Source organism: Leucoraja erinacea, chromosome 4 (genome assembly GCF_028641065.1).
Source record: "Leucoraja erinacea ecotype New England chromosome 4, Leri_hhj_1, whole genome shotgun sequence".
NCBI lineage: Eukaryota > Metazoa > Chordata > Chondrichthyes > Rajiformes > Rajidae > Leucoraja > Leucoraja erinaceus.
Window position 1 is genome coordinate 92,777,731 of NC_073380.1, and position 12,447 is coordinate 92,790,177.

General features: G+C 47.5%; 1 protein-coding gene across 1 annotated transcript in view; it reads right to left on the reverse strand.

The window, feature by feature from the left end:
* The window catches only part of bmp6 (bone morphogenetic protein 6), a 141,807-nt gene that overhangs the window by 13,489 nt on the left and 115,871 nt on the right, over positions 1–12,447 (reverse strand). The window contains exons 5-6 of the mRNA XM_055634800.1: positions 10,357–10,384; positions 2,920–2,931 (exon numbers count right to left, since the gene is read on the reverse strand). Coding sequence (XP_055490775.1) covers positions 2,920–2,931; positions 10,357–10,384 — 40 coding nt within the window. The remainder of the gene's footprint in view (positions 1–2,919; positions 2,932–10,356; positions 10,385–12,447) is intronic.

The window sequence follows — 12,447 nt, forward strand, 5'->3', positions numbered from 1 at the left end:
AGACAGATTCAGATTCCATTCCCACCACAAATGTTGCCTGACCCATCGAATTGCCGCTGCACTTTGTGTACTGCTCAGAATCTTGCTGGCCCTGGCGGTCAACTGCTCCCTCTTCCAGTTTAATCGATGCAAACAAACTGGAGCATAGTCATCAGTAGAACCGGGAATTTGCCATAAATGCCATGTGCCTTTTTTGATGATAACACGTTAATATTAATTTGTTATTATTTACGTGTTAACATAGTATAACTTACAAGAACATTTCCACCACCGGGGCAAAACCGGGGGCACCGCCTCTGGTCATTCATTCGTTCATGCCACTGCCCGCTTTCTTAAATAGATCTTTCTCCAAGATCTATTTAAGAAAGATCTGCAGGTGCTGGAATAATCGCAGGTAGATGATAAATGCTGGAGAAACTCAACGGGTGAGGCAGCATCTATGAAGAGAAGGTGACGTTTCGGGTCGAGACCCTTCTTCAGACTTGTGGGGGGCAGGAAAAAGAAAGGAAGCGGAGAGAGTAGGACCAGAAGGAGAGCTGGGAAGGGGGAGGAGGGCGGAGGGGGAAGGCTATCTAAAGTTAGAAAGTCAATGTTGATACCGCTGGGGTGTAGACTACCCAAGCGAAATACCCAAGCTTGTCTCCTCACTACATTTACTGCTGGCTCCAGTCACAAATCCGAGTTTGAGTGATCTGTGCTAGGCATTCATTGATGCTGGAATTCTACTGTGGAAATTGGAAAACAAATCTCTCAGAGGTTCTTTAGAGAAATACACAGAGGAAGATATACCAAGCAAGTCATCAATATGTTGACAACAACTTCAATATTGTTGTGCAGAAAATTAAAGATGAAGTTGCGTGCAACAAAATATGGATCTCAATAGACGAGACAACGATGCTGTGGGTAGATATGTTGCCAATGTAGTCATCGGTACACTGGAGGCAGGTCAACGATTAACAGAGTATTTGTTGACATCAGAAGTATTGGAGAAGTCAAACAGCTCAACTATTGCTCAGCTGTTTACATCTTCACTTGCTGTACTTTTGGCCAGAAGGTATAAAACACGAGAATGTTCGTCTGTTTGTGACTGATGCAGCTCCGTGCATGAAAAAAGCTGCTCGTGCTCTTAACGTTTTATTCCCCAAAATGTTGCATTTGACATGCTTAGCTCAAGGACCTCATAGAATTGCCAAGCACATACATAGCTCGTTTCCAAATGTCGATCGCCTAGTTTCTAATGTCAAGTAAATCTTCCTCAATGCACTGTCATGTGCGCAGTTGTTCAAGGAAATGGCGCCCAAGATTCCGCTACCTCCTCAGCCTGTTTTGACTAAGTGGGATAGATCGTCTCTGCTGTACTCTACTATGCTGCAAATTTTGAAAATATAAAATAAATCGTCAACTGTTACTGCAGAAAAAGTTCCTCCACCGATGAAAAAAAAATTACCGCCTTTCCTGGTAATGAAGACGCTATTTTTTACCCAAAAATAAGGCCCGAAAATTTACCTGCGCCTTGGAGGCCGAAGGCTAGATTGTTAGCCAAGAAAGATAGACTTGGGCCAAATAGTTTTTAAAACATGGGGTGGGGAGCACAATGAGGCCTAACACAGGGGTCGACAACCTGCGGCCCGGATCCGGCCTGTAACCCAAACTCATCTGAGCCTGCAGACATTTTTCTTTCAATTAGTTTTCTCGACCTGGGAACTGCAGCCAGTCCCGGGGCACGGTAGCAACCTGGGCGCAACATCCAGACCTGCCGACCGACCCGGGCACTACAGCCAGTCCCGGGGCAAGCGAACTGACCTGGGAACTGCCGCCATTCGCTGGGCACGCAGCCGACCTGGGTGTCACAACCAGACCTGGGGCAAGTGAGCTGACCTGGGTGTTACAGCCAGTCCCGTAGCACGAGGGGGCCTGGGAACTGCAGCCAGACCTGGGACAAGCAAGACGACCTGGGCGCAACAGCCAGAACTGGGCTCTCTCTCTCTCTCTGCCCTTTATGTGATCTCCCTGAGCCAGGACGTCCCCATCCCTCAGACCTGAACCGCACAGGCGAAGATGGAGGCTCCCCAGTACAAATTGCCTCCTTTCATATCTTCCTTTCTACTGACTAAACCAAACCCTTGATCCTGCCCCCCCAGCATTTTTTCAAAATTTATCAACTAAAAATGGGGGGGTGTCTCAGACGCAGGTGTATCTTCATTGCTGGGAAATACGGTGATACCGTCGTGAGTGTATTTTGTTTGTGAGGAGATATGTCATAGAAACATAGAAAATAGGTGCAGGAGTAGGCCACTCGGCCCTTTGAGCCTGCACCACCATTCAATATGATCATGGCTGACCATCCAACTCAGTATCCTGTACCTGCCTTCTCTCCATACCCCCTGATCCCTTTAGCCACAAGGGCCACATCTAACTCCCTCTTAAATATAGCCAATGAACTGGCCTCAACCATCTTCTATGACAGAGTTCCAGAGATTCACCACTCTCTGTGCGAAAAATGTTTTTCTCATCTCGATCCTAAAAGATTTCCCCTCTATCCTTAAAACTGTGACCCCTTGTTCTGGACTTCCCCAACATCGGGAACAATCTTCCTGCATCTAGCCTGTCCAACCTCTTAAGAATTTTGTAAGTTTCTATTAGATCCCCCCTCAATCTCCTAAATTCTAGCGAGTACAAGCTGAGTCTATCCAGTCTTTCTTCATATGAAAGTCCTGACATCCCAGGAATCAGGCTGGTGAACCTTCTCTGCACTCCCTCTATGGCAATAATGTCCTTCTTCAGACTTTGAGACCAAAACTGTACGCAATACTCCAGGTGTGGTCTCACCAAGACCCTGTACAACTGCAGTAGGACCTCCCTGCTCCTATACTCAAATCCATTTGCTATGAATGCTAACATACCGTTCGCTTTCTTCACTGCCTGCTGCACCTGCATGCCTACTTTAAATGACTGGTGTACCATGACACCCAGGTCTCGCTGCATCTCCCCTTTTCCTAATCGGCCACCATTTAGATAATAGTCTACTTTTCTGTTTTTGCCACCAAAGTGGATAACCTCACATTTATCCACATTATACTGCATCTGCCATGCATTTGCCCACTCACCCAGCCTATCCAAGTCACCTTGCAGCCTCCTAGCATCCTCCTCACAGCTAACACTGCCCCCCAGCTTCATGCTATCCGCAAACTTGGAGATGTTGCATTCCCTCGCCCAAATCATTAATATATATTGTAAATAGCTGGGGTCCCAGCACTGAGCCTTGCGGTACCCCACTAGTCACTGCCTGCCATTGTGAAAAGGACCCATTAACTCCTACTCTTTGCTTTCTGTCTGCCAGCCAGTTCTCTATCCACATCAATACTGAACCCCCAATACCGTGTGCTTTAAGTTTATGTACTAATCTCTCATGTGGGACCTTGTCGAAAACCTTCTGAAAGTCTCTATTCCTATTAATCTTTTGGTTGCATTGAGATGTATGGAAACTAAATATTCCATGCAAATTATTATATTTCCTGATTTGGATAGTAAGAACGAAACTGTCAATGGATTCCTGGCTTTTGCATTTTACCACATTGAGGCAACTGCTCTCTGCCTCTCTATCAGTGCCAGCAACTCTCCACTCTCCACTACTGGCTGACTCGGTAAAGGCATTGATTCAGAGGGAACCGGGGGGGGGGGGGGGGGGGGGGGGGGGGGGGGGGGGGGGGGGGGGGGGGGGGGGTGGGGGGGGAAGAGGACAATTTACATCACCTAGTTCAGGAAGGGGTGTTGCTTGTGCATGAATTTAAGGGGCTGAATGTAGCCTGGCCCATCTCCAAGCAAATGTTGCATTCTAGTCTCATTCAGAGTCAACACGTGACGATATTTGATGCAATCCTTCATAGAAACATAGAAAATAGGTGCAGGAGTAGGCCATTCGGCCCTTCGAGCCTGCACCGCCATTCAATATGATCATGGCTGATCATCCAACTCAGTATCCTGTACCTGCCTTCTCTCCATACCCCCTGATCCCTTTAGCCACAAGGGCCACATCCAACTCCCTCTTAAATATAGCCAATGACTGGCGTCAACTACATTCTGTGGCAGAGAATTCCACAGATTCACCACTCTCTGTGTGAAAAATGTTTTTCTCATCTCGGTCCTAAAAGATTTCCCCCTTATCCTTAAACTGTGACCCCTTGTTCTGGACTTCCCCAACATCAGGAACAATCTTCCTGCATCTAGCCTGTCCAACCCCTTAAGAATTTTGTAAGTTTCTATAAGATCCCCCCCTCAATCTTCTAAATTCTAGCGAGTACAAGCCAAGTCTATCCAGTCTTTCTTCATATGAAAGTCCTGACATCCCAGGAATCAGTCTGGTGAACCTTCTCTGTACTCGCTCTATGGCAAGGATGTCTTTCCTCAGATTAGGTGACCAAAACTGTACGCAATACTCCAGGTGTGGTCTCACCAAGACCCTGTACAACTGCAGTAGAACCTCCCTGCTCCTATACACAAATCCTTTTGCTATGAATGCTAACATACCATTCGCTTTCTTCACTGCCTGCTGTGCCTGCATGCCTACTTTCAATGACTGTACCATGTACCATGACACCCAGGTCTCGTTGCATCTCCCCTTTTCTTAATCGGCTACCATTCAGATAATAGTCTACTTTCCTGTTTTTGCCACCAAAGTGGATAACCTCTGTATCATCCGCAAACTTGGAGATGTTGCATTCAATTCCTTCGTCCAGATCATTAATATATATTGTAAATAGCTGGTGTCCCAGCACTGAGCCTTGCGGTACCCCACTAGTCACTGCCAGCCATTCTGAAAAGGACCCGTTAACTCCTACTCTTTGCTTCCTGTTTGCCAGCCAGTTCTCTATCCACATCAATAATGAACCCCCAATACCGTGTGCTTTAAGTTTGTATACTAATCTCTCATGTGGGACCTTGTCGAAAGCCTTCTGAAAGTCCAGATATAACACAGTCAGACCATATAACAATTCAGACCTGATGAGATATATTCTCCTGTTGGTGATTACTGTACAGAGACTACCAGCAAGTCTGGGCTGATCCTACTTCAACGGCACAGAGGAGTGGTGTGGATCATTAATGGCAAGGCCAAACTGAGTGAGATGCACTGCCCTGTATACTATGTCACACGAGAAGCCAATCTTGCAAAGGCAAAACCTCAATGATCCCTGCCCAATCATAACAAATAAACCTATTTTATTTTAAAACAATGTTGGTGGAACTCATCTGGTCAGGCAGCATCTATGGAGGACATGGTTGGACATTTCGGGTCAGGACCCATCGTGTCCCAACTCAAAGCGTTGCCTGTCCATGTCCTCCAGAGGTGCTGCCTGACCTGCTAAATTCCTCCAGTACTTTGACCTTTGGCTCAAGATTCCAGCATCTGCAATTCTGTGTGTCTACTCTTCCTTTAAACATTAGTGGGAGTCGCAGAGAGGCAGGATTTAGAGGCACCCACAATACCTCAACACTGGTCAAGAGTCCATCTGTCTCCTCAGATTCTGGTGAACTTCTACCGCTGGGCCATCAAAAGCATCTTTACTAACTGTATCACAGTATGGTATGGCAACTGCTCTGTCTCCGACCGGAAAGCACTGCAGAGAGTGGTTAAAACTGCCCAACGCATCACCAAGGACTGCTCTCACCCCAACCACAGAATGTTTACCCTCCTCCCATCTGGAAGACGCTACATTCCCGGACCAACAGCTTCTTCCCTGCTGTTTTTACCCTACTTAACTCTGCACCTTGGTGATTGCCAGTCACCCCCCCCGGACACTCCTTCCCCCAGTGACTGATCTCCCCCCCTTCCCCGAAGATTGCTGTACTGCTACTGTATATACATGTTACTGTTCCATTATTCTGTGTTTGCACTTCTGGGTGAGATGCTAACTGCATTCCGTTGTCTCTGTACTTGCACACTGCACCATGACAATAAAGTTTGAATCTGAATCTGTTGTACGTCCCTATTTGCCCAGGATCGGGGCAGCATAGTGGAGTTGTGGTAGAGCTGCTGCCTTACAGCGTCACAGATCCGGGTTTGATCCTGACTACAGGTACAGTCTGTACAAATTTGTTTGCTCTCTGCGACCATGTGGGTTTTCTCCGGGTGCTCCGGTTTCCCCTCGCATCCCACCAAAGATTGTACAGGTTTGTAGATGAATTGGCTTCGGTAAAAATTGCAAATTGTCTCTGGGGTGTAGGATAATGTTAGCGTACGGGGGTGAGTGCTGATCAGCGCGGACTCTGTGGACCGACGGGAGCGTTTCCGCTCTGTATCTCTAAAGTCTAAAGCATGGAGAAAACAGAAAGGTCAACCACATTTTGTGGGGCTGCAGTCACAATTCAAGTGGGCAAGAATGACCGATTTGTTTCAACAAAAACAGTGAAGCGGCTGAGATTTTAATGACAAACTGATGCACCCTATGGTCATGCCATCAAGATGAGCTCCTATTCCAGATTTAAGATGAATTCCCAGATGCCTGGGTGGAATTCAAACACTTATCTCAGACCCAGGCCTCAGAATGCTAGTCCCGTAATTTAACCACCACCACAATGCACCACGACTATTTTCTATGTTTCTATATTATATTTAAGAGGGAGTTAGATGTGGCCCTTGTGGCTAAAGGGATCGGGGGGTATGGAGAGAAGGCAGGTACAGGATACTGAGTTGGATGATCAGCCATGATCATATTGAATGGCGGTGCAGGCTCGAAAGGGCCGAATGGCCTACTGCTGCACCTATTTTCTATGTTTCTATGTTTCCATGTACCTGCTAAATACAAAAATTAAATGGACTGCCTTGGAAAAGGAACCCAAATGATTTCTAAATCCTTGATGCCTTATTAAAGGGAGAATCCTTGGAGCTGACAAGGATAAGATGAGCTGGATAAGCAGGCAAATCAGATCATGGAGATCTGGAAAGCATTAACATTCTGCACATTCTGCTCAAGCCTCTCCCCAGAGGCTCAAGTGCAGAGATCTAGGACGACCCCAGAGGGAGCACTCCTCTTCCAGAGGTGCAGGTATTCAGAGGAGACCCTAAGCAGATCCCCTGACAAGTGGACACAAAAGATCCGGTGGCTTTTAATTTCAGAGTGACCTGGCCAAATCCTAGCATATTAAAAAATAATGACTGGAACACTTGTGGCAATAATGCTGTGTCTGAACTGCGTTTATATTCTGTGGAGGAAGGAAATACAGATGCTCGTTTAAACCGAAGATAAAGCTGGAGTAACTCAGCAGGACAGGCAGCTTCTATGGAGAGAAGGAATGGGTGACGTTTCGGCTCGAGATCCTTCTTCAGGGTCTCGACTCGATATGTCACCCATTATCCAGCATTATCCTACACCCCAGGGATAATTTTCAACTTTTACCGAAGCCAATTCATCTACAAACCTGTACATCTTTGGTAGGATGTGAGGGGAAACAGTGGGAATGGTGGGAGAACTGGGAAGGGAAGGGGATGAAGAGAGAAAGCAAGGACTTTCTGAAGTTAGAGAACTGCACACCCAGAGGGGGCATTTATTGTTGCGGGTGATTTTAACCACTCCAACCTTAAAACTGTACTCCCCAGATTCCACCAGCATGTCTCCTGCCCAACCAGAGGAAACAATATTCTGGACTTAGTATATACTAATATTACTGAAGCCTACAAAGCCCCCCCCCCACCTTGGAGAGTCTGACCACCTCTCTCTGTTCCTGCTCCCCAAATACACACCTCTGATCAGACGTGTGAAACCTACCGTGAGGGCAGTGAAGGTTTGGCCTGAGGGGGCTGTCTCTGTTTTACAGGAGCAGTTTCAGCAAACGGACTGGATTCTGTTTGCCACCCAGGCCACCTTTAACTCCCAAGTGGACATCAACTCGTACACCTCAACCGTTTTGGACTATATAAAATTCTGCACTGACAACGTCACTACCCACAAAGAGATAAAGACCTTCCCTAACCAGAAGCCGTGGATGAGCAGGGGGGGTCAGACTCTTGCTGAAGGCTCGCAATGCCGCTTTCAGATCTGGCAATGCTGAGGGATACAGCTCATCCAGGGCCAATCTGAAAATGGGAATTAGGAATGCTAAACTCAATCACAAACGGCGGATTGAGGAGCATTTCCACAACAACTCTGACCCCAGGCGCATGTGGCAAGGAATCAAATCCCTTGCCGATTATCAGAAAGTTAACACCCCGCCCCCAGACAACGCCACCCTGCCTGACGAGCTAAACCACTTCTATGCTTGCTTTGACCGGGACAACAAAACCCCAGCCACCAAAGTTGCTCCACCCCCGAACGAACAACCTCTCAGTCTCTCCACCTCTGCTGTGCAAGATGCACTGAGCAAGGTGAATGAGCGCAAAGCTGCCGGCCCCGATGGCATCCCTGGCCGGGTGCTTAGGGCATGTGCTGGACAACTATCCCTGGTCTTCACTGACATTTTCAATCTGTCACTGGCCCAGGGTGTCGTCCCCAGTTGCCTCAAGACATCAACCATTGTGCCAGTGCCCAAACAGTCAGCTACAGGGAGTCTCAACGACTTCCGCCCAGTGGCACTCACCCCTGTCATTGCAAAGTGCTTTGAGTGGCTGATCTTGGCTCACCTCAAAGCCTGCCTCCCCCCCACACTGGACCCCCATCAGTTTGTCTACCGGACCAACAGGTCTACAGAGGACGGCATATCGGCGGCCCTACACTCTGCCCTGACCCACCTGGACAGCAATAACACCTACATCAGGCTGCTGTTCATTGATTTCAGCTCAGCCTTTAACACTGCCATCCCAGCCAGCTTGATCACCAAACTCAGCGGACTTGGCATCTTCACCTTCCCTCTGCAATTTGACACTGGACTTCCTCACTAACAGACCACAGTCTGTTAGGGTCAACAACCTCACCTCCTCCACTATAACACTGAACACCGGCGTGCCACAGGGCTGTGTGCTCAGCCCTCTCCTCTACTCCCTCTTCACCCATGACTGCGTCCCTAAGAATGGATCCAACGCCATCATTAAATTTGCTGACGATACCACGGTAGTAGGACTGATCAGTGACAACGACGAGTCAGCCTACAGGGATGAGATCCAGCACCTGACAACCTGGTGTGCCAACAATAACCTCGTCCTCAACTCCAAGAAGACAAAGGAAATTATTGTTGACTTCAGGCAGACCAGAGGAGGCAGTCATACCGCCATCCATATAAACGGGACTGAGGTGGAGCGCGTCTCCAACTACAAATTCCTCGGGGTACACATCTCGGAGGACCTGTCCTGGTCCCTCAACACCTCCAAGTTGATCAAAAAGGCGCAGCAGCGCCTTTACTTCCTGAGGAGGCTCAAGAAAGCCCACCTGTCCCCCCCAGATCCTGACCAACTTCTACCGCTGTATCATAGAGAGTATCCTGACCACCTGCTTCAGGGTATGGTACAGCAGCTGCACTGCTGCGGACAGGAAAGCACTACAATGGGTGGTGAAAACCGCGCAGCACATCATCAGTGCCCCGCTCCCTGCCATGGATGCCCTCCACCGAAAACGGTGTCTGAGACGAGCTGGGAAGATCATCAAAGACCCCTCCCACCCCAACCATGGACTGTTTGCCCTCCTCCCATCAGGGAGGCGGTACAGGAGCCTCAGGTCACGTACCAGTAGGATGAGGAACAGCTTCTACAACAACACTATCACATTGCTGAACTCGGAGTCCCGACGATAGGTTTCTCCAGTCTCTCCGTCCACATTGTTTGCTTATTCTGTATTTTTATTTCTATATTCTATAATAGTCCTATTACTACGGGCTAACGCTAAACTGCATTTCGTTGTGTCCATACTTGTATCTGTGCAATGACAATAAAGTTGAATTGAATTGAATTGATCCAATGTTCATACGGCTGGTGTGTAAACTGCCCAATCGAAATATAAGGGGCTGTTCCTCCAATTTACATCGGGCCTCACTCAGACAATGGATAGAAAGGTCAGATTGGGAATGGGAGGGGGATTGGAGTGCTGAGCCACCAGGAGATCAGGTAGGTTAAGACAGACTGAGCGGAGGTGTTCAGCGAAACAATGGCCGAGCCTGTGCTTGGTCTCGCTGATGTAGAGAAGCATTAATATTTCATTGGCTTTGAACAACATCAGGAAGAAGCTCGTCCGTTTACATTCGGTAATCGCTCGTTTCCCTCTCCCCCATTCTCTGTCTGAACAAAGATCTCGACCCAAAATGCCACCCATTCCTGTTCTCCAGAGATATTGCCTGACCCGCTGAGTTCCTCCAACATTTTGTGTCTATCTTCAGGAAGACACAAGTGCTAATAAAAAGCAAGTCAAAATAGTAATGTTTTTGGTTTAAGGGCACGCAATGCGCTGCGGTGCTGCATTGAAGACTTCCCTCCCAAACCCCTGAACGTTCTCCACTCATCTGCGTGGTTTTGAGCTCCTGGAATGCCAATCGACTATGCACATTAAGTGCAGGAGTAGGCCATTCGGCCCTTCGAGCCTGCACCGCCATTCATTATGATCATACAACTCAGTATCCTGTACCTGCCTTCTCTCCATACCCCCTGATCCCTTTAGCCACAAGGGCCACATCTAACTCCCTCTTAAATATAGCCAATGAACTGGCCTCAACTACCCTCTGTGGCAGAGAGTTCCAGAGATTCACCACTCTCTGTGTGAAAAAAGTTCTTCTCATCTCGGTTTTAAATGATTTCCCCCTTATCCTTAAACTGTGACCCCTTGTCCTGGACTTCCCCAACATCGGGAACAATCTTCCTGCATCGAGCCTGTCCAACCCCTTAAGAATTTTGTAAGTTTCTATAAGATGTGATTGTAAGCATCCATGCCCAAGTGGCCCCAAAGCTATTACTGCTGGCAAGGAAAAAAAGAGGGAACCCTGAATCACTGCAGAGAATAAATGTGCATAGTCGATTGGCATTCCAGCAGAAACTCACAGATCATTAACAGGAGTCTTCCTAGAGGGCACCGTCCGATTACAGTGCTTCAAGCACCACCCAGTAACACTGACTAGTAGTGCGCGCACACAAGTATCAGGAGAAATAACATGATCAACATATTTGGGAATGGCCAGGATCATGTGCCAAGTGTCCAACATTGTTGTTTTGTGCTCAATAAATATCCAATGAAGCACGAGACAAGAAGTTTAACAACAACAAAGGGATCTGCCTCTCTTTAGGAGTTGCCTCGTTAATCAAGGATCAATCGGTCAAAACTTTACAGGACTGCTCAAAATATCCCAGCAAAACTGCAAAATATCCTGATAAGAGGTTGATGCAGGAAGATTGTTCCCGATGTTGGGGAAGTCCAGGACAAGGGGTCACAGCTTAAGGATCGAGGAGAAATCTTTTAGGACCGAGATGAGAAAAACATTTTTCACACAGAGAGTGGTGAATCTCTGGAACTCTCTGCCACAGAAGGTAGTTGAGGCCAGTTCATTGGCTAAATTTAAGAGGGAGTTAGATGTGGCCCTTGTGGCTAAAGGTATCGGGGGTATGGAGAGAAGGCAGGTACAGGATACTGAGTTGGATGATCAGCCATGATCATATTGAATGGCGGTGCAGGCTCGAAGGGCCGAATGGCCTACTCCTGCACCTAATTTTCTATGTTTTTATGTAACCTTTAATTGTGTGACTATTCCTGCAGCACAAATGCAGGGGCAAGATTTTAATATTTTAAATAATGTAATGTCTATTGTCTATTTTTATTGGTATGTTGTCTGTGTTTTTAATATTACTTGCACATTTGGAGTATGGGGAAACGTAATTTCAATCCTCTGTGTAACTACTGTTGCATAATTGAATTGACCATAAAGTTTACTTTGAACTTTGAAAAAAAAAAAAAAGATTAAACCAGGCTTCTGTTTGCGATTGAACTCTGCTGCAACTTGCACTGGGGGACAAGGGCACCAAGCTGAAACGCACTGGACAGGCAGCTGAAATCCAGAGCAGAGAGAGGTCCATGGGAGGCAGCTGGCACATCGTCAGGAGTTGGGAAGGCAGGTCAAGAAGAAGGAAAGAAAATTAACACAGTGGCGCAGGAGTAAAGTTGCTACCTTACAGCGCCAGAGACCCGGGTTCAATCCTGACTACGGGTGCTGTCTGTACCGAGTTTGGCAGACAAACCGTCTGTCTGTTTCTCCCCGTGACCCACGTGGCTTTCTCTGGGCGTTCCCATTTCCACCCAGGTTCCAAAGGCATACAAGTTTGTAGGTTAATTGGATTTGGCAAAAGTTGTAAATTGTCCCTAGGGTGTGTAGGATAGCGTTAGAGTGTGGGGATTACTGGTCGGCACGGACTAGTTGGGCCGAAGGGCCTGTTTCTGCGCTGTATCTCTAAAACTAAAATCAAAGCAACTGGATGAAAGGTGGCACTGCGCCTGTAACTTTGTAGACAGAGGACTTCCAGAAAAAGGCAGAGGCTCTGAGCTCTTG